Source organism: Neoarius graeffei, chromosome 7, assembly GCF_027579695.1.
Source record: "Neoarius graeffei isolate fNeoGra1 chromosome 7, fNeoGra1.pri, whole genome shotgun sequence".
NCBI classification, from domain to species: domain Eukaryota; kingdom Metazoa; phylum Chordata; class Actinopteri; order Siluriformes; family Ariidae; genus Neoarius; species Neoarius graeffei.
Genome location: NC_083575.1, coordinates 41,773,116 through 41,796,222, shown reverse-complemented (window position 1 = coordinate 41,796,222; position 23,107 = coordinate 41,773,116). Strand labels below are relative to the sequence as shown.

At 41.9% G+C, this 23,107-nt stretch overlaps 1 protein-coding gene across 4 annotated transcripts in view; it reads right to left on the bottom strand.

Moving 5' to 3' along the window:
- The window catches only part of atp10d (ATPase phospholipid transporting 10D), a 68,720-nt gene continuing 45,613 nt past the window's right edge, over positions 1 to 23,107 (bottom strand). For 3 of the 4 annotated variants that reach the window (XM_060925677.1, XM_060925679.1, XM_060925680.1), the window contains 14 exons: positions 20,680 to 20,876; positions 20,396 to 20,572; positions 19,569 to 20,145; positions 18,870 to 18,967; positions 18,522 to 18,648; positions 9,565 to 9,749; positions 9,149 to 9,443; positions 8,468 to 8,544; positions 7,235 to 7,360; positions 6,938 to 7,138; positions 6,466 to 6,546; positions 3,886 to 3,990; positions 1,749 to 1,936; positions 1 to 1,584 (listed from right to left, as the gene is read on the bottom strand). In XM_060925677.1, coding sequence (XP_060781660.1) covers positions 1,353 to 1,584; positions 1,749 to 1,936; positions 3,886 to 3,990; positions 6,466 to 6,546; positions 6,938 to 7,138; positions 7,235 to 7,360; positions 8,468 to 8,544; positions 9,149 to 9,443; positions 9,565 to 9,749; positions 18,522 to 18,648; positions 18,870 to 18,967; positions 19,569 to 20,145; positions 20,396 to 20,572; positions 20,680 to 20,876 — 2,666 coding nt within the window. In that variant the 3' untranslated portion in view covers positions 1 to 1,352. The remainder of the gene's footprint in view (positions 1,585 to 1,748; positions 1,937 to 3,885; positions 3,991 to 6,465; positions 6,547 to 6,937; positions 7,139 to 7,234; positions 7,361 to 8,467; positions 8,545 to 9,148; positions 9,444 to 9,564; positions 9,750 to 18,521; positions 18,649 to 18,869; positions 18,968 to 19,568; positions 20,146 to 20,395; positions 20,573 to 20,679; positions 20,877 to 23,107) is intronic. The other variant, XM_060925678.1, reaches the window with a different exon arrangement.

Genomic DNA, 23,107 nt, shown 5'->3' with positions numbered 1-23,107 from the left:
GGGGGGGGGGGCGCAGCCGGCATTGATTAATGTTAAAATTTACATCAACATTTAAGTCACAAGGTATATCCCTGCTAAACTATTTCATGTTATAGTATTTTGTTCATATTTTGCAGTTACAAGTAAACTTACATACAGTTCTTTTAAAAAGTTGTCCGTCTGTATTCATGCCCCCAAACTTAATACTCTTAAAGCCTGTCGAAAGTTCAGCATTACTTGTGCAGTGTGGTTTGGAGGCCTACCAACCTGCATAATTTATCCATCCCTCATAAGTAGGATGAGGTGTGTTGAATAGAAAAAAATTCTGCAGGACAGGAGTCTTATTAATCCTTGGTTTAAATTAATGCTTGTATTGAATGATAAACTTCAACAGACTTTTTTTTTTTGTCTTTTTTCTGCCCTCTGTAACATTTGTTTCAACAACGAGCACTAAAAATCCTCATCTTGTCCAACAACAAACTTCTGTCTACCATGGTTTTAACTTAATATTACTTAGACCCTGACCTTTAAGTGCTAGGATATGATTTTGATGGAAACTAAAATCCTTCTCAGGGTGTCTACCAAATGCTGAACACGTAAATGTAAACATTACTCCTAACAAAATTGCTAGTTCCTGTTTGTGTTGCTAAAGAACAGGCTATTACTTGGGCATATCGTCCACTGTTGGCGAGATCAGATTGGAACCGGTTCATTTGGGTCACTTCGCACTTTGCCGGCCAAAACATTAAATTCTATGTAGTTTCCCCTAGACTAGGGATAGACAAATGTTATCCACCTAAGGCCAGCGTGGAAGTAAGTCTTCAACAATCAAACCTTATGCCACTCATTTTCTCCTTTTATAAGCAGTCTTCTGAAACTCATTTGGAGTCACAGTTCTTACAGTAACGTCTCTGATGAAAGCCTTTTTTTTCCCCATTATTTTAGTATTCATTGACTTATTATAGCATAGTGCACTAAAACGTAGCACCATTCTTGTCCAACAAAACCAAGTCCAACCTTGAAAGTACAAAAGGTTATGAACATTTTCACAGTATACTCATATTTTAAAAGTTGAAATTTACTTGTGTCAGGAAGGTGTAACCCCTTTTTTTTTTTTTTAAATGTCCATACTTGTGCATTTCACTTATTATTAAGAAATTTTTTTTTTTACTGTCTACAGCGAACACCACATAGTACGTACATACAGATATGGAAAACTGGTATGGGTAACGGGTGTAGTTTTGATCCAAAAAGATGGGAATGTGAAAGAATGTCAGTTACAGTAAACACTAGTCAAAGTAAAGCCAGTTTGGAGATTTGTCTGTTTTTTTTATTCTCAGTTTCTTAGTATTGAGGCAGCTTTAGCTCATGGATCAGGAGAGTACAGGACCAGTTTCTGAACTGCAGTTCGCAAAGTGGGGCATGTCAGCATTCACACTGAGAGTCCGAGGGATGGGCCTGGAGTTTAATTTTTCTTTGGCAGATTTGTTTTCTCTCCGGTGATGGATACTGTGCCAATACTGCCCTGTGGATGACTTGTCCAGTTTCTGAGCCTTCACCAAGTCAGATGGACAGAGGGAGTTAGAGAGGGTACGACACAGGATCCTGGGAAGGAGGGAGGGAGACACAGAGAGAGAGAGAGAGAGAGAGAGAGAGAGAGAGAGAGAGAGAGAGAGGAAGAGGATATGAACTGAATTTTAGCAGTTTAGCAGGCAGGCTGTCCTAGAGTTGTTTGTAAGTGTATGTACTGTATGTATAGGGGTGTGTACCTGGGCAGCAGTGCTAGGACAGTAGTGAGTCCACACACACAGTAATACAGTGGATCAGACATCAGTCTGGTCTCAATGCCAAATGGGTTCGTGAGAGAGTTACATGTCACACATGTAATACTGAAGATTAGAACGAAGACGTAGTAGAAGATGCCACTGCTGATCAACACCGCTGCATGGAGCCATGTCTGTAGATCACACAAACCAGTGTTAACCGGGGGACGGGACGGACCCAACAACCCACACAATAGATAAATATGTAAATCTAGTCCAAACCTAATACTACAGATGAACAGAATTTGGTCTTTTTGGGAACCTACCCTATAACGTTCACAATCAATTAGTGATAGCAGTTTGGTTTCATGTAGTTTTCCTTAATGATGTAAGGGATCATTTACAGTCAGCTGGTCATTATTGTGAAATAAACCCTGACAGGATGATGCAGGTCTTGAATCATTGTTTTTTTTTGCAATAATAACTGGCTCACTATACATTATCTCAGTTATTACACGGCTACATACTAAAGAAATCAAGAGACAGACAGACAGACAGACAGAGCATTTTATATATCATTCCCCCCAATATACTTGTGCATCTCAAAAAATTAGAATACCATGAAAAAGTTCCTTTTTTTTCATAATTCAAAAAGGTAAACTTTCATATATTCTATATTCATTACATGTAAAGTGAAATATTTAAAGCCTTTTTTGTTTTAATTTTGATGATTATGGCTTCTAGCTCATGAAAATCAGAAATCCAGTATCTCAAATTATTAGAATACTCCCCAAGATCAATCAAAAAAAGGATTTACAATACAGAAATGTCCAACTTCTGAAAAGTATATTCATTTATACACTCAATACTTGGTTGGGGCTCCTAAAGAATTACTGCATCAATGCGGTGTGGCACGGAGGTGATCAGTCTGTGGCACTGCTGAGGTGTTATTGAAGCCCAGGTTGCTTTGATAGTGGCCTTCAGCGTATCTGTATTTTTGGGTCGGGTGTTTCTCATCTTCCTCTTGACAATACCCCATAGATTCTCTATGGGGTTCAGGCCAGGCAAGTTGGCTGGCCAATCAAACACAGTAATACCATGGTCAGCAAACCATTTGGTAGTAGTTTTGGCACTGTGGGTAGGTGCTAAGTCCTGCTGGAAAAGGAAATCAGCATCTCCAAAAAGCTCGTCAGCAGATAGAAGCATGAAGTGCTCTAAAATCTCCTGGTAAATGGCTGTGTTGACTTTGGACTTGATAAAATACAGTGGACCAACACCAGCAGATGACATGGCACCCCAAATCATCACAGACTGTGGAAACTTCACACTGGGCTTCAAATACCTTGGATTCTGTGCCTCTCCACTCTTCCTCCAGACTCTAGAACTGTCATTTCCAAATTAAATGCAAAATGTACTTTCATCTGAAAAGAGGACTTTGGACCACTGAGCAACAGGCCATTTCTTTCTCTCCTTAGCCCAGATAAGACACTTCTGACATTGTCTCTGGCTCAGGAGTAGCTTGATATTAGGAATGCGAAAGTTGTATCCCCTTTCTTGAAGATGTCTGTTCGTGATGGGTCTTGATACACGGACACCAGTCTCAGTCCACTCCTTGTGAAGCTCTCCCAAGTTCTTGAATCAACTTTTCTTGACAATCCTCTCAAGACTGCGGCCATCCCTGTTGCTTGTGCACCTTTTCCAGCCACCCTTTTCAGCAATGACCTTTTGTGGCTTACCCTCCTTACGGAGGGCATCAGTGATCACCTTCTGGACAACAGTCAAGTCAGCAGTCTTCCCCATGATTGTGGTTGTGTGTACTGAACTAGACCGAGAGATACACTGTGTTCATACTGTTTTACTCAAACTCGAAATGAAATATTCTAATATTTTGAGAGGGTTTTTTTTATGTTTTTGTACTGTATCCCATACTGATTAAAATAGAAAAATGCTTGAAACATTTTAGTTTATGTGTAATGAGTCTATCATATATAACATTTTCACTTTCTTAAATAACTGATGGAAAATATTGAACTTTTTCACAATATTCTAATTTTTTGAGATTCACTAGTAATGGTAGAGGAAACATTGATAATCCATTAAAGAATCATTTTGATTGATTCTACAATGTTTTTGAATGACTCACCAACGTGTGGCTCTCTATGACCTGGTGCAGAAGGATGATGAGAAGAGCTGAACCATTGATAGGAGAACCAAAAGAGAATAGATCAATGTCGGAACCTGCGTACGTCTGATAAAGACACAACACATAAGCAAATAAGAAGATTGTGTAACATCATAATACATGCCTGGCAACAAATTAATGAGAAATCATGGTGAGTAACTAAACACTTTCACTAGACAGTGCAACAATTTTTTTTTTGTCATTTCCAATTACATATGATCTGTGCTGTACTCAACTACCCCTGCTTAATTTGGTTATTCCTCTTGCTCAGGTACCATGTGAATCAAGCCGAGGACATGAAAGGGGGATCATCAATACGGTGCAGATCACTGATTGGTCAAACAGAATTGTCACAGATACATTTAATCAGGAAGATTCTAACAGGGATAATTTCTCTACGACAAAAAACAAACAAAAAACCCAACCCATCAGAAGTGTAGTGGCTTTTTGCCAAAGTTTCCTTTAATGATTTAAGAGGCAACATCAGTTTTATGATGTGCTCATGTGTCCTCATGCACAGCACATAATTTGAAGTTCAGCCACAAACATTAGTTCACTCTGTGGCATGTCTCTCTTGCATTTTTTTTTTAAAGATTTTTTTGGGCCTTTTTTCACCTTTATTGGATAGGACAGTGTAGAGACAGGAAATGAGCAGGAGAGAGAGATGGGGAGGGATCGGGAAATGACCTCGGGTCGGAATTGAACCCGGGCCCCCGGATTTATGGTATGGCGCCTTATCCACCTGAGCCACGACGCCCCCCTCTCTTGCATTTTAACAAGATTTTTTTTAAATTAAATATGTTTTGTGATTTAAGCAACTGCAAGTTGGCCTAGTGGTTAGCGTGTCCGCCTCTCGATCGGGAGAGTGTGAGTTCTACTCACGGTCGGGTCATACCAAAGACCATCATAAAAATGGTACCTACTGCTGTCTGGCAAGGCATGCTGCAATACAGATGTGAGTGGGAAGTTAAACTCTTGCGGTTACCAGAGGACTAGCCCCCTACTGTAACCCTAGCTATGTAATAAGCGAGAGGCCGAGGGCTACAGAGATTGGCGCCGGCCTATGCACCACATGACGTGGGAAAGGACTTTGATTTAAGCATGGGTAACCATTATGGAGTTTTTCCCCCCCATCTTTAATCAAGAGTGTGGTCTTTCAATTTGAGAGCAGCATTCAGATTTTGTAATGTTTTCCCTCAAAACCTGCCCTCTGTCTCAAGTAGCCCCTGCAGACACATTACCTCTGCTCCTGCTCAAAAACTCTTTGCCTGCACTCAGATGTACACTGTAAAAAATGATTTGTTGTTTTAACTTAAAAAAGTGAGTGCAAGGGTTGCCTTAAGGGCTGCCTTAAAATTTTGAGTTCACTGAAATTAATATAGTAAGTTCACAACAATTTAACTTACTATGTGAATTCCAGTGAACTCAAAATTTTAAGTCAGCCCTTGCACTAACTTTAAGTTAAAACAACAAATATTTTTTTTACAGTGTACTGTTTCTTGCTCAAATGTCCTGTACTTCAGTTTGAGTCCACCTCCTTACACTCAGACTAATTTTATGCACTCACAAATCTTCTGCTCACAGGTTTCTGTGCAATCTCGTGGATTTTTGTGAAATGACCACATTTTAAAAAAATAAAATAAATTAAAAAAGAAAAAAAGGGTCACCAAGCAACAGAAAGCAAGGTATGATGTTGACTAATAAAATCATCACTGCCTCTGTGGGTGTGTTTGCTTTATTTACAGGTGATAACTGTTCAGCTGGGTTCATCCACTCCTGCCATCCAGGGCCTTATTACCAGTATATGTACTTCCTGTTTTCTGGTTGGACCTTTGGAGTCAATACATAAATCAGTGTCCATATTTATTTTTACTATAAATAGCTTCACAAAGTAGCCTCATAGCACATTGGCTTCCAATTAAACAGTAACGTGCACTTTTGCATGCAAGCATGGGCTATTTGAGAGAGGGGGCAGGCTTTGAAGGAAAAAACACTTCAAATCTGAACGTGAAATGAATAGATACTGCTCATAAATTGAAAGACCACACTCTGGATTAAAGATAGGGAAAAAACCCCTCCATAAAATCAGCCTCATGTTGAGAAAACCAAGGCTTTTCTACTTTCAAACTTCTTGAAGCTTCTGAGTGGTGCAACAGGGAAAAGGGGGGGAAAAAAAAAAAAAAGTGTTTACAAAATACACTACAGTACATGGGCAAAAGTTTGTGGACACCTGACTATCACACCCATGTATGGGTCATCCCCAAACTGCTGCTACAAAGTTGGAAGCATAGAATTGTACAGGACATCTATATACGTATACACTGTAGCATTACAACTTCCTGTGACTGTAAATAAGGGACCCAATCCTGTTCCAGTATGACAACGCCCTTATGTACAAAGTGCAGGCCATGCTTGGAGGAGTAGTGCTATAAATAGATCCTGTTATATTTGAATATTTATACAATATTGTTCAAAACAGCAAATGCAAAGCAGTGTCATGAATATACGCAGACAATGTAGTGGACCTTCATATGAACTCACACAGTATGGAATAAAGAAGCAGACCAGGCTCTGGTAAAATGCATCCAGCATGTTCAGCCAGAAGGTGGAGGGGAGGTAGGCCTGCAAGCAAAGAGAAGCACATGAGCAGATTACACATCACTGTTAACCCCCCCAAAAAAGATTTAATTGATAAAGAAAAAGATTGTACGATTTCAGAGAATTAAGTTAGGACAGATTGATTAATAACCGTTTTGTTACAGGGAAATTTAAGGAATTGTATATGAAAACTAATGGGCATTAAAATAGTTCACAGTCTCAACATATTCCTCCAACTTGGGGGGGGGGGGGGGGTTAATAGCAATTAAAAAAGGTTGGAAAAGGGTCAATAGTGATTCAAGTGGCCTGAAAAAAAAAAAAAAGTGCATACAACAAGATACACCCAAGATACTGTGCTGAACATAAAGAGTGTACCAACAGATCATGCAGGAGGACAGTTAGGGTATTTTCCCACCTGAGAGTTCTGTCCAGCTTTGTAGAGCTGTGGCAGGGACAGGAGTGTATCAACAGACACATCTTTATCCAGTACGCCATACAGCAGCGGTGGAGCTGATGTAAATAACAAGTTAAAGAAGATGAGCACCCAAGAGTTACTCATGGTGCTTCCTGAGAACCCGCAGAAGAACTGGAACCAGAACAGCAGATTCACATACATCTAGAGAGAAAGTACAGAATACAATTCAACCATGTTTCTAAAGCTGTTTCATGTTCTTGTCTCCTAGAATAAATCTGTGTGTTATCTGATACTCACAACATTCTTATAAAAGAAGTACAAGATCATGTTAGCTAGTCGTGTGTAGCACCAGTGCCCATGAACCAGCAGGAGTTTCCTCAGATATTTAAATCTGGAGATGGCAAAATCACTGGACATCACAGCCTTGAGAGCACATAACAGAATCAGGCACAATGTCCCATTACTTACTCTCATTCAGTTGGTAAAGTACTGTACACTCATTCATATTGTTTCGTGGTATATATGAAGATGTAGAAGAAATGGAGAGTGCATTCCAATTTTTCAGTGCATGTTTGAATATTTGATTTGAAATTAATAAAATTGTGTTGTAGAATAAATTGTTTAAATAACTTTATATAGCCTAGTATTACCATTAAACCTTCACAAATAATGCGCAAGTAGATGGGGGGGGGGGGGGGGGGGGGCATCCACTCGGTCATACTTGGGCTCAGTCCTACACTGGGGAACTCCAACAGTGTGTCTGAGCCCAAGTATGACCGAGTCCAAAAAGGAGACAGACAACTTAATAAAAGTCAGCAACTTTGTTGCATTTTTGTATCGTTAACACATAGCTAACTGCATAGTAAACACATTTGTCACAGCTACATAAAAGAGGGATTTTAGTTTTGGACTGAATAAATTTACATAGATTTTCAGAGATATAACAGAAGCCATCCATCTATCCATTATCTATACTGCAAAGGGAGCTGGAGCCAAATCACAGCTGCCACTGCATGAGAGAAGGGTATACCCTGGGCAGTTCGCCAATCTATCACAGGGCTAACACAGAGATGAACATCAATACCAGTGGTGAGAAATCTGGAGCAACCTTAAATATTTTATTTCCTTTTCACCTTTAGTCATTTTCACATCTGACAGAAGTACACAGAGATTACAAATTGATTCCTAACGTACATTATGACAATAGCCTAATCCTTAAAACACCATAAATGTTTCCGTAATACTAAAAGTACTTGTATATACACATTTCATTGCGATCAGTGATTCTTAAACCGTTTAAGGAGTAGTCTGTTGAGCTCATGACTAAAGCATTTAAGAGTTTGAACCAGACAGAGAAGCGGTTTCCATTACTGACAAGCACAAGGTGTATCAATTGCAAGTCTCCAGGGTTTGTACAGATGTAGCCTCTATACTGAGGTCAATGCTGAAATCTGACACCCCAATAACTCCAGAAACAGGAGCTCAGGGGGGAAAAAAAAGAAAAAGAATAGGAGGCATGAATAAGCATACCTGCATGCCTTCCTGACCCGAGATGCCAACACCCACATCTGCCACCTGAATCATACTGACATCATTTGCTCCATCACCTGAATACCCCCACCCCAGACACACACAAAATTTAGCACATTACAGTAAGACATACAAACACAGTCTATTTCAGAAATACACTGCAATATCCATTTTATGTTCTGTTGTATTCGTCAAAATGTGCAATGACTGAATGAATGCATACTTAATATTGACAGCATTTCCTGGTGCAACATCGTATTGACAGATTGTTTTTAATAAAACGAAAGTGAACAAACACTGCTAAAATAGTGATTCAAATATATTATAATGACCAAAAGGTTTATAGACACCTGACCAATCACCTCCATATGTGCTTTTTGAACATCCCATTCTAGATTTAGTCCCCACTTTGCTGCTCTAATAACTTTCAAGAGAAACTGTAACATGACCGCATGCAATGACTACCTTCACCACTGTGTGCTTTGAACTTTGTGGCAACAGTTCGGGGAACAACAACATATGGGTGTGATGTTCTGGTGTCCATAACCCTGACATGACATGATCATGGAGATAGTAGTGTGGTTTCTGAAAATATTCAGGAAACGCACTGTGGCTGCACCTATCGTCTGACTCAAACAGTCAAACCAATTACTAGAACACTGTCATAGAACACATACTGACCTATAGCAAGGGTCATGACCCCCAGTGAGTCACCAACAAGTCGAACAACTTGGCTCTTTTGCAGAGGGGTAGATCTACAGCATATGACTGATCGGCAACTGACTGTTACATCCAGGAATACCTTCTGTAACTCCTTCTGCAAGGCAAAGTCTAATGTGCGACCATCAATCACTAGTGTAAAGCCCGAGATGCCAGCATCATCTTGAGACATAGCCAAATCACAGTTAGACAAACCCCTGTCTTTAGCCATTCTAATCTCCTGCTGGAGTTCTAAAAGGCAAGCTTCACATGCTTCCTGTGAAGGAAAAACACATACACACAATATTTACACTACAGTTAGGGTTATAAAAGAAACTTAATAAACTGAACACACTGTCTACTCTTTGAATACATAAGATAATTTGATATCATCTCACCTTGCTGTCACAGTTGGCAGTAAGTAACTGGTCAGTTGTTCGTAAGAGTTTACAGGCACATGCAATGTTAATGGCTGTCTCCTGTTTGTCCCCTGTGAGCACCCATACTTTAATCCCTGCTCTCTGTAAAGCTTCAATGGTCTCTGGAACATCTTCCTGCAATCGGTCCACTATACCTGTCGCTCCTGAAGACAGGAAGGTTTGTGATTGTGCCAAGAGTTTAAAAAAATAAATAAAATTATATATATTATAAATAAAAGTAGTAATGCTGTCTTAAATGGTATAGTACACAATATGGCCAAATGTATGTGCATGACTGACCAACACATATACATGAGCTTATTGGACATCCCATTCTAAAACCATGGGAATTCATTTTGGTGTGTCTGTGGAAATAAGATAAGATAATACTTTAATGTCTGTTTGCACAGAAATTTGTCTTGCATTGCACTTCTCCACAATCCACAATCTACGCACAATAAAAGACACAAACACAATATGGCCTACAGAGTCCGGTCATGCATCTAGGTCCATAAGCTATTAGGGCAGCACAGTCCAATAAATTAAAAACCTTAAATGTTCCTGGGATGTGTAATATAATATTGAATGAAATATGTATTCCATGTAAATGTGTATGAGGGCTATTTTGTTCTCCTTTGGTTGAGCAGTGATATAGAATGAGGGAGAAAAGAGTGTTTATATTTGTTTCTTCGGCAGCTAGGCATTCTGAAACGTCTTCCGGAAGGGAGGAGCTCGTACTCCTGATTCAGCACATGGGAAGGGTCCAGAGCAATCTTGTCTGCCATCCTGAGTGTGTGTTTACTGCAACTGTCCAAAAAATTTCCCTCCAAAGTGTGGCCTACCAGTTTTGAGCAAATATTCAGAAGTCTGAGTATCCTATTTTTTAGTTGGATTGAGAGGCCACAGAACCAGACTGCCCCCCCATATTGTAAAATGCTTTGTATTGTGGATGTGAAGAATTGATACAAGATCTCCTTGCTGGCACCAAAGGATCTCAGTCTTCTTAGAAAGTATATTCTCTGCTGAACTTTGTTGCAAATGAAGTCCACATGCTGTGACCAGGAGAAGACACTGTCCACATATACTCCTAGATATTTAAAAAATGCCGACTGTGTTATGGGTTTGTCCTGAATTATGACTGGGGCTGGTGTATGTTGAACTGTGCCAAAAATGACCTCCTCCGTTTTGATGGGATTCAAAGTGAGGGCATTCTGCTCACCCCATTGGACCACTCTTCTCACACTCTCGTAGTAGAGGTCAGGCTGCATCTCCTCTGTCATCAATGCCACCAGTACCATATCATCAGAGAATTTGATGAGATACTGGTCGGGGGTATTGATGGTACAGTCGTTGGTGCAAATTGTGAAGAGCAGAGGAGAGCTCACGCATCCTTGTGGTGCGCCACTGCTCGTTGTGACCACGGGGGAAAGCGTGTTGTTGATTCTGACCAGCTGTTGCCTATGGATTAGAAAAGAGTGGTACCAATGAATAAGATAAGGATTAATGTCTAGCTGCTGCATTTTTGAGAGAAGTAAGTCCGGTCTGATGGTATTGAAAGCAGAGGAATAAACAGTGCTCTGGCATATGGTTTATGATTTGGTGAGTCCAAGTGTTTTAAAACACTGTGTGTAAGAGTAGCAACGGCATCTTCAGTATTGCGGCCACACTTGTAGGCAAACTGATATTGGTCCAATTTGCTCTGCACTGACCTGGAGAGCAAGGGGCAAAATGATTCGTTCCAGTGACTTCATCAGAATGGACGTCAGAGCCACAGGTCTGAAATCGTTGCACTCCTTTGGGCACGTTTTCTTTGGAAGTGGGATCACGTGACATTTTCCAAGCAGTGGGGACAGTGTGTGTATCCAGTGATTGTTGGAAGATGGGCTGCCACGCAGGGGCCAGCTCTTTGCTGTACGTCTTCAGAACAGAGGCTGTGATGTTATCTGGGCCCTTATGGCCCTTTTCCACTACCCTTTTTCAGCTCGCTTCAGCCCGACACGGCTCGCGTTTCGACTACCAAAAACCAGCACGACTCAGCTCGCTTCAGCCCTGCTTAGCCCCTAAAACTCGCACCGTTTTGGAGTGGGGCTGAAGCGAGCCAAAGCGAGCCGACTGAGGCTGGGGGCGTGAGCAGACACTCCCCTGTGCACTGATTGGTGAGGAGGAGTGTCCTCACATGCCCACACACGCCCCGCGAGCGCGCTGGGATCTGTAAACACCGCAAACCCGGAAGGAGAAGAATTACGAATTACGAGAATTTCTGAAGCCTTATGCGCCTCGCCTCATCTATACGCTCTTGCCAGTATATGTTGGCGTTGTCGGTGACAACAAGCCACAGCACCAAGACCAGCAACACTAACGACTCCATGTCCTCCATGTTTATTGTTTACTATTCGGGTCGTGAGACTACCGCTTAAAAGCTCACTGAGGTCACTGTTTGCGCTGCTTAACGACATCACCTGACGTCCACCCACTTTCGCTAACTCCACCCAGTGTGTCCACCCACTTCCAGCCAGCACGGTTCAGCGCGGTTGTAGTCGAAATGCAACTCCAACAGCCCCGCTCAGCCCGACTCAGCACGGCACGGCTCAGCCCGACTCAGCCGCGTTTGTAGTGGAAAAGCGGCATTAGACTTCCGTGCATTAAGATGTTGGAACGCCTGGGCCACCTGCTGTACTGATATGTGTACTCTGTCATCTGGGTGTACAGTGACTGACTTAAGGATGTCTGTGCAGCTTTCCTCAGTCCCGGGCACTTCAAACCTAGTGAAAAAAAAAGAGTTCAACTCCACAGCAGACACCAGCTCATCAGTTGTTCTAAAGGGCTTGCATTGTTTGCTTGGCATCCCTGCCATGTTTTTCATGACACTCCACATTTTCCTTGAATCACTGGTCTTAAACAGTTCCTCCAGATGTTTTCTCTGTGTGTGTCCTTTGCCTTCCTTATCCTCCCCCTAAATTCCTTGTCTTTCCTCCTCAGCTCCTGGGTATTGTTTTGTTTGAAAGCCAATTTCCTTTCATTCATTATTTGTTTAATATCCTTCGTTATATATGTTTTATTGTTGGGGTACACCTTGACAGTTTTCGTTGGGATTATGGATTCAACACAGAAGTTTATGTAATCTGTTGTAACAATGCAAGCTAAGTCCAGAGTGTTTTCCCTTAGCACCTCCCAGTCAGTGCAATCAAAACAAGCACCCAGTGTCTCTTTGTTGTCTTTAGTCCACACTGGTATCAATTTTTTCTGAGGCTTACAGCTTTTCAGTTTAATCCGATAAGTTGGGATAAGGTGCATCACATTGTGATCAGAGTTTGCCACTGGTGGTTTACTTCTAGATGTATATGCATTGCTTATGTTTGTGTAACATTTGTCCAATAAATTTCCCTTCCTTGTTTTGCACTTAATAACCTGATGAAACCCTGGCAGAGCTTTCTCCAGGCTGCAAGTGTTCAGATCACCTAAGATAATGGCAGGGGCTTCAGGAAACTGTTGCTGCAGATTGCACACACTCTGCTATTGCAGCTGCAGCACGGTGCATTTTGCTGCTGGGTGGGACATAAACAACAAATAGCAAGATGCAGCCAAATTCCCGTGGGAGGTAAAAAGGTCTTAGCCCCATAGCCAACAGTTCAAAGTCACTGTTACAAGTTGTCTGTTTTACTGAATACTGACGGCACCACCGTTCATTGATGTATGCACAGACACCGCCCCCTCTAGCTTTCCCTGAGTTTTTATTTCTGTCTGCGCGAACGAGTGAAAACCCTTCAATATTATAGAGGGAGTCTGGTACACCAGCGTGCAGCCAAGTTTCAGTAAAGCAAAGCAGAGCCGCTTCGCGGAATTCAAAAGAGTACCTGGCGTATGTTCTTATTTCGTCAATCTTGTTTTGTATGGACCGTAGGTTCGCTAGAATCATGGGGGGTAATGCTGGTCTAAATTTCCTCTGCCGCAGTTTGCTCCTAATGCCGCCCCGTCTCCCTCGCTTCCTCCTCGGGGTTGGTTGGCCTTTGCCGAGGGTCGGAAGAAGCAATCTGGCCTGTTTACTCCACAGGTGATGTGACTTTCTTTCCAATTCTTTTGGTACATCAGCCAATAGTGCCAGGGATATGTGATCGGAATTTCTTGATGTAGTCCGGAGGGCTAGGAGAGTTTTGCGATCGTAGACAACAGGTGTGTTGTAACGTCGTGCTAGCCACATATCCATTGCTCGCACAAACAAACACAGTCCAATAAAAAGTGAAAACTTTGCCAAGTAGGTACCGGGAAATGTACTACTGCAAGCCCCTTTCGGCCAGGACTCAGCTGCTTTTGTTTCTTTTATCCACATAACATCAAATGACAAACAAACAAACAAACAAACAAACAAAACGCTGAGGATTATCAGAGCAGATATGCGTGTCGCCAGCAGAGCAGCGCCATTTTAAGGCATCAAATTTGTGCCTATTCAGTCAAAAGAGCATTTGTGAGTCACTGAGGTCAAGCAAGATGGCCTGGCTTACAATCAACATTGCATTTCATCCCAAAGGTGTTCAGTGGGGATAATGTCAGGGCTCTATGCAGGCCACTAGTGTTGCTCCACACCAAACTCATCAAAGCCACATTTTGGCTATGGAACATGCTTTAAGCACAGGGGTACAGTTACACTGGAACAGGAAAGGTGCTTCTCCAAACTATTGCCACAAAGTTGAGAGCATACATTTGTCTAAAGTGCTTTTGTATGCTGTTGCATTAACATCAACCTTCACTGGAACTAAGGGGCCTCACCCAAACCCTGAAAAATCAACCCCAGAGCATTATCGCTCTTCCACCAAACTTTACTGTTGGCAATATGCATTTTGGTACGTAGCATTTTCCTGGCATCTGCCAAACCCAGATTAATCCATCAGACTGCTTTATAGTGAAGCACGATTCATCACTCCACAGAACACCTTTCCACTGCTCCAGTGTCCAGAGGTGGCATGCTTTACACCACTCTTGCTAACACTTGGCCTTAGCCATCGTGATCTTAAGGCCCGGTCCCACTGCACTTACGGATGCAAAGAGGATGTAAAACGTAAAAAAATCTTTGCCATCCGTTGGAAAACGCTATGCATCCGTTGTGTACTCATTGCATACGTGCTTCATACGCTCTATCCATCGAGCATCCGTCCACTGTGATTTCATCCGCGCAAAAAGTTTTGAGCTGCACAAAACTTTTAGAACGGATGAACTTTCCGCCGTGTACGATGTAAATCCGCGACATATACGAGCAACAAACGTTCTATGTCCGTTATCATCCGTTAAACGTCTGCTGTATCCTCTCTGCATCCTCTGGGCATCCTCGCAACTCACATCCGCTGCAGCTGAAAACGGAAAGAGGGAGGAAAGATAAGGTACATGAAACGTCTATTCATCGTTAGTAGCACGGAAATAGAAAGGATGTAAGCGTATGCATCTCGTATATAAAGTATTCAAAACGGACAAAGCGTTTATATCTGGGATGTATCTCGTATATTGAGGATGTCTGGAGTATGTCTAGAGTATGTAGAAGGACAACTAGCGGACAATCGGTCTGCATCCGATATACATCCGCGCAACATGCCCTTTGTTTCCGTTAGGCGTACGTGATGCAGCCCCTTAATCCGCTATGCATCCGCTCTTTCTGCTATGCGTCCGCTTCTCAGTTATCACCGGTAACCCCTTCGGAGCTGTCATCCACTTCCATCCGCTTTCATCCGCTAGGCTTCCTATGAACATGCGTTTAACATCCCCGCTATATACTACCCACGTCCGTTCTTTTCCGTTCTGTTTTCGCAAATTTTCGCCAATTTTGTCCATTTCTGGAGCGGATGAAAACGGATAGAGCCACCCCCGAAATTTTGCTCGTCCGCTGTGTCCTTTTTGCATACGTTTTGTGTCCATCGGCCAGTGGGACCGAGCCTTTAGGCTTGTGTGCAGCTTCTTGGAGAGGGAAACCAATTTCATGAGGCTCCCAACACACACTGCTTGTGCTGATGTTGCTTTAGGATTCAGTTTATAAACTCTGTACTGAGCAACACAGAGGATTTTTACATGAGATGCACTTTAACACAACAGCCCTGCTTTGCAAGCTTTTATGATCTAGTTCACTGTAGTGGTACTCCATGACCTAGAATTAAGAAACAGTGAGCTAGATGTGGGCAGCACAGTGGTGCAGTGGTTAGCACAGTCACCTCACAGCAAAAAGGTTATGGTTTCCAACCTTGCGGCCGACTGTACCAAGTTTCCACATTCTCCCTGTGCGGGTTTCCTTCCACAGTCGAAAGACATGTGGATTAGATTAACTGGCTACTCAATTGCCCATAGGTGTGAATGTGCAAAAGATTGTTTGTCTGTTTGTTAGCACTGCGATAGACTGATGACTTGCACAGGGTGTACCCCACCTCTCATCCAAAGTCAGCTGGGATTGGCTCCAGCTTCCCCCATGACCCTTATGGATAAAAAGCTCCTACTCCCAGATCAGAGATTTTCCTTTCTAAAGAAATGCCCAAGTCAAGTTCCTAAGCCACAGTCAGAAGTTCAAGACAAAATTCCAGGGAGACTGTAATACCTTCTATCTTTTTCTTGATTTGAACGATTGGAACAGCCAAAAACAGCACAAAAATGGACCATATTTAACCTCCTAAGGCCCAAGCTGTTTTTTTTACATGCATTTTTTATTTCTCTTTGCTATTTGGGCTTATTAGAACCTGATTAGAATAAAAACTAAGCATCATCTTTTGATAAGATGTACTTTTAGAGAAAAAGTATGTCCACATATGTGGATTCTTGTTCCGAATTTCCATAAAGTGCTGTCCACGCATGTGACCGCTAAGCCCTAGGAGGTTAAGACAGATTTTAAGCCTTGCTTACAAGAAAGACGGTGTCTGGTTGTCCCCCAGGAGAAATTATCACATGATGTGTGATGTCACACACGAGGGGTCTATATATAATGGATGGATAGGTGACCTAGACACTTTATATTAAAAAAAGAAAAAAAAAATTACATCCTTTTTTCTGGTTTACCCACCAAAGACATGGCCAAAACACAAGGCTAAGACAGACGGCATAATTTGGCACAAATGGATGGCAAGTTTTCATCTGAACAATATTTCTGGAGCTGGAGTATTTCGTACTAGTAGGCAAGTACAGATAGCTTTTTGACTGGATGCTGGAGCATGAAATTGTAAACATGTAAACAGTTTTTCTTCTATTTTACAGCACACCCAACCAGACACTGAAACATTTCATTTAAGCATACATTTCATTGACTGGGCTATAAGGTAGTCTTTATAAAATATTACAAAAAGTGCTAAAAATAGCAACTACCTTTATATAAAAAAAATAAATAAAAAAGCAGATCTCATTTTCAAAAACACACTTAATACATACATGTTAATTTACCAGCTAGGAGGTCCATATCGTGAAATACCGTGACCAAGGTCTTGAAAGTACTGACCGAGACCCTCTGTATTCAAGGCCGAGGTCACGGTATTTCACCATATGGACCGACCTTAAGCTGGTAAATAATATATTTTTTTCTTTACCAAATTGTAACAGAAAACGAGAGCGCCCGAAAGGGAAAACCGAGCCGAGCCACTATTTTGAATCCTCATTCACGGCTGTAATGCAAATGGCTTCCTCCTCGGTATACAAGTGCACTTCCATGGCAGGAAAAAAACAAAACAAAAAAAAAACTACATTTTGCCGCCCATGTAGTCCCCTATATACAAAATTCAGTCATTCAGAATTCAGCCATGTTTTTCCTCGGTGTTAGCAACAGTTACAGGTTTTTAGCTTTCTCCTGAAATGTTTTCTTTTATTTCATCTTCCTCAGGGTAGTAAAACTCGCTTTCGCTGCGAAGACTGTCATTATCACTATCCATGCTGTAAAGTTAATGCTATTCTCCTGAGAAATGTTGGCAAAAATTTATAAGATTTGTGATAATCTTATAAATAAATCTTGTAAAAAATAAATAAACAAAGATAAATGTTGACCAAAAAATGCTACTATGTTTGTTTGTTGTTGTGAACGAGCAAGTCGCCAGAGGTCCATAACCAGGGTCCGTAACCGGGGTCCGTATCGTAGGATCGGACCCGCTCGCCAGCCAATCAGAGTGCAGGATTTGATGGAAACCGGACCGTGAAAAAAATAAATATCCATGTTGTTATTTACCAGCTGGGAGGTCCGTATCGTGAAATACCGTGACCAAGGTCTTGAAAGTACTGACCGAGGTCTCTGGGCCGAGGTCACGGTATTTCACCATACGGCTCGACCTTAAGCTGGTAAATTATATTTTTTTTCTTTACCAAATTCTAACAGAAAACGAGAGCACCCGAAAGGGAAAACCGAGCTGAGGTGAGCTGCCATTTTGAATCCTCATTCACGGCTGTCATGTAAATTGCTTCCTCCTCAGTATACAAGTGCACTTCCATGGCGGGGGGGGGAAAAAAAAAAAAAAAAAAAAAACTACATTGGCACCCATGTAGTCCCCTATTTATACAAAATTGAGTCATTCAGGATTCAGCCATGTTTTTGCTTGGCGTTAGCAACAGTTACAGGTTTTTAGCTTTCTCCTGAAATGTTTTCTTTTATTTCGTCTTTATCAGGGTAGTAAAACTTGCTTTTGCTGTGAACACTGTCGTTATCGCTATCCATGATGTAAAATTAATGCTATTCTCCTGAGAAATGTGAAAATAAATGTTGACAAAAATTGCTACCATGTTGTTTGTTGTGAATGAGCAAGTTGCCAGAGGTCCGTAACTGGGGTCCATATCGTAGGATATGGACCTGCTCGCCAGCCAATCAGAGCACAGGATTTGATGGAAACCGGACCACGAAAAGAATAAATCAAGTTTATTAATAAAAAGATGAACAGATTAAGAAAGTCCCTTTCAGGCTCTCTTTTATGAAATGCTCTATCATTTTAGTGCCTCACCTAATAACGTAAGGCTTGTTTCCAATCGCTGAGCAGATTCTAGGAGTAGTTCTTCCCTGTTTTCAATACTGGTTTCAGCAAAAGCATGCTCAGTTAGCCAGACCTTGTACTCGGCCTCCTGCAGGACCTGCCAATCAACAGCAAACTTCCATATTACTGACAACAGGAACAAAGAAAAGGGAATATATTCTTGCATACCAATTTTTCCAGACAATTAAAAGGCACCATTTTAGAGACCAATTGTGAGAAAACACCACACCATGAATCTCATTTCCTTTTTTTAAATACAAAGCATTTTCAGTTCAAAGTAATGGAGAGAGGAAGTGAGAAAAGTAGAAGACAACATACTCTTTTTGCAACACAGAGTGTTCGCAAGCCTTCCTTGGCATAGTCATTTAGATGTCGCTGTGTTCGCTTCATGGTCTCCCTAGAACTGCCACCATGATCTAGAAAACACACATCTTTCAAATGTCGTCATACTTGCACCAAGATTACTGCATTATGTTAGCATTCTACAAAAAAACACTTGCTGCAGTACAAAATAGTGGCTAAACAATGAAATCACTGGTGATGGCAAAGAAGGTTGGTGTTGTCAAGCAATTGCTCAACTTCCTAATAAAAACAGCCTTTTTTTTTTTTTTTGCGCCATCTTGGCAACTCTTGAGCAGGCATGTCCAGTCATTAAAAGACCAAGCTTCTATCTACTTGAATGTGGAGATACATAAACCTGAAACACAAGTTGAGGTTTCAAACATAGATTTGAAATCACATTTAATATAAAAGCAAACAAACCCATAAGTACATTCTTTGGGCAAAAAGTTATTTTTCCTAAAAAGCTGAGCAAAGTTTTTCAAACTTTTTTTTTTAAACCATCTTTATGGAATTCTTTTTACTGAAGGGTGGGACTTCCTGTAAGGCAGCCATCACACTGAGTGTAAAGCACTATACAATTCATATTTCAACCAGTATCTAGTCCAGAAAGATTCTCCGTCAATACTGATGACTGACTGGAGACACCCACAAAGAAAGACCGACAGAATCACACACCTGATGTTCCAGCCAGTTCCATAATGACATTGTCCGCTCCTTTGGTGTAGACCACCACCTGATTGGTGAGTGGATGACGTACCACGACTGACATTCTCTTACGTGCAGAGTGGAAGGGCAGTAGGTGAAGCAGTGGAACAGTAAGTGGCCCGGTGCCTGGCAGGGCAATCAGCAGCTGCTCTGGGGACCTGCCCAGCAGTGTGCAGCCATATGCCTTTGCAGCCTGCACCAGTGCAGCCTCATCTGGGCTCTCTGCCTCATATAGCAACTCCTCTTCTTCCTCTTTATCATCATCTTCCTCTTTATCATCTTCATCATGGTCTTGGTTGAGGATCTCATTGTGGTGGTGCTGCTGTTGAGGCGTGATGGCAGGGCTGGGTGATGGAGTGTGTGTAGGTGTGCGCGGAGGTGTACTTTGACTCTGACGACCAAGAGAGAAGAACCTCCTGGTCTGGCTTGAAGGGCTGTCATTGTTCTCAGTGGGGGGCATTGAAAAGCGAGGGCGACTCAGTTTCTGGAAAAGAGTCTTCATCTCCTCCAGAGAGCGTAAAGGAGTGTGAGCCACTGGTGTCTTCACCTGAAGATAACATCACAAGCACAGCTGAAGTTCATAGCTCATTAGAACTAGTGTAAACTAACGAATAATTAAAAACGCCAATCACTAATCAAACTTAGTTTTCAGATCTCTTCTGTATTGCCAGAGCAAAAGCTGTAAATATGGCTAAACCATAGATGTTGGCACCTCGAAATTACAAGCAACACTAGAAGTGATTTACCAGAGAATAATTAAAGGTGGTGTACTGTGTGGTGTATTGTGCGGATCGTACCACGTGACGGGGCTGACTGGGTGAGGACACCACCACAGTGTTGCAGACAGCCAGAGCGAGGAAGAAGTCTAGGATGTGCGAGAGTTCTGCAGCATCATACTTAATCGCAGGGTACTGAGGAAACGAAAGGGCTTGCAGCTTTTCATGCAGCTGCACATCTGGAATCACTGCACACTCCTGAGAACGATATATACAAATATACATTTCAAATAGCAACATAAAATCAAAAAACACATGTGAAAATAAAAACCATGTTGGTGATGTTTCAGTTTTCCCAAACTTACCATAGCACTGCTAAAAGCCCCAGCTATGTGATGGCGAAGTGTGCTATGTGGCGAGTGGGTATCAGAAGCGGCAGCAATTGTGTTGAGGGATAAAGAGCTGCGGTTGCAGCTGAGAGACTTCCTGGAGCTAGAACGCAGCGAGTGTGTGCGATCAGGTCGGCCAGCAACCTGCTCTTCATACTGCTCCATAGCTTGTGCTGAAGGACACACACACACACACACACACACACACACACACAAATCTACAGCAGTTCAATTAAGATTCAATTTCAGCCTTCAGGGCCTAATTCACAATACAAACTACTGGGCAACATGTACACTCCTGAGTCACTTTAATAGGAACACATGTACCCTTGTTCATTCATGCAATTACCTGAACAGCCAATCATGTGGCAGTGGTGCAATACAGAATATAATGCAGATACAGGTCAAGTACTTCAATTTCAGTGACTTTAACCATAGTATGTTGATTTGAGCATTTAAGAAACGGCTGATCTAGGATTTTCAAACAACTGTCTCGAGAGTTTACACAGAACGATGCATGGTTGGAAAAAGACCAGATGTCCAGTTTTGGTGGGTCTATGCCCACTGTAGCTACTCAGGGCTCGAAATTCGCGGTGGTCCGGTCTCCCGAGGCGACTTAATTTTTTCATTTAGCAGGTAATTCCTGTCACTAGCCAGCCCGGCTAGCTAGCTGAAAATAAAAAAAATATATACGAAGTGAAGATTCAGACACACAGTCAACTAAAGCCGCCACATATTAAGCGCGTGCCGTGTCGGTGTTAATCGATGTGTTTATCGGCAGGACAGAAACTACCGAAGAATTCCGAATCATATCGTGTATGAGTCAGGCTGTCGGTTTTTTCACTACTGCGCATGCATATAACGCATCTCGTTGAATATCGCGGTAATCACGTGTAGTATTGGACCAGGTGGGTGGAGCACAGAAGCACAGCAGGCCAGAACTGAGTTCTCAATGAACTGTTTATTGCTAGCTTTTCAGCCTTTTATCACTTCCCAGCCACGCGGGCGCACACACGTACGTTCTGGTTGGGGAGAGAGAGCTCCCTTTCTCTGCTTTCCTCTCCTTTTAAAGGGCGTGGTCACTGGGGAAGATACACAAACACAGGTTAATCCCCATCAGGTTAATCCCCATCAGGTGCACTTACCTTCCCTGACTCCGCCCTCCATTCACAGACCGACCGCCGCTTGGCCACGCCCCCGCTGCCACATCACGTTATCAAATTCAATAGATGTGGCCACATTATCGCCCATTTAAACACGTGTTTTTGTTGTTGTTTACATCTGCCAAAGCTACATTGCGATGTGGAATTTTCTGAAAGGTGTACAGAAACTGCCAGAGACGGGGACAAAGCGACCTCGGTCTGAAGAGGAGAAATGACAAAAGGACTTATAAGCAAACGTGGGAGCAGGGCAGGCCTTGCCTGCGATACGATTTTTATGGAATAATTAATTTTTTTCAAGTTGATTCCTAGTCAATATGACGCTCCTAATGCTTTCTCTCTCATAAATGGTTAAATACAGAAAGCATGTTGGACATATTTTGGGTGCTATAGTCATGATAGTAAGTATATTTGTTTTCAATACTCATACACCAAGTTGCCAAGTTTTCCAATATATTATTATTTGTTGATATTATATTATGGTGCTCTGTGTTGTTCTCATTTATGTATTTAACAACAGCATCAAAGTACTTGGGTCTTGAAATAGATGCACATTACTCATGAACAGTGGTAACTACTCTCTTTTGCGTTATTTTTGACAGAAGTAAAATTCATACATGAACAAATTTTGGCTAACTGATTTTCTGTTTGGCTAGTTACTTTGGAAGGTAACTAGTCCGGCTGGCTGGTGAAAAAAAAAAAAAAAGAATTTTGAGCCCTGCTACTGATTACTGTTCTTGGCTGAAGAGAGTGGAGCTTAAAGGAGATGTGCAGAACCATGGCCTCACTTTTTGTTTATAAATGCCTTGAGACCTCAAGAGTGGCATAGGAATAGTTTTAAGCGTTAACAGTAAATCTAATATAGTAATTTTTACGATTAAAGTGATTCATACAGGTAGCAGTCTGAGTGAATGATCTTGACATTGGTGACATCACAGCAGGAAGGCTATTGGGCTCATCGCCATTTCCGCTATACTAAAACACTGAGCTAACTGCAACTTTGATTCTCCATTTTGAGCCAATTTATCGCCATGCCACGTAGAGGTGTTGTCTCTGGCTTTATTTCGTAAGGTGGGGGCCTCCGAGGCCGACATGTTACTATTGGATTCACTTTCCGATGGTTCGAGCTGATACGGTTCTACATGTATAGCAGTAGCATGTACACAAACTCCAACTTCAGGACCATCACAGTCAGATGTATTACTATCTGAGGAATCTGAAGAATCTCCAATAAATCTGAACAA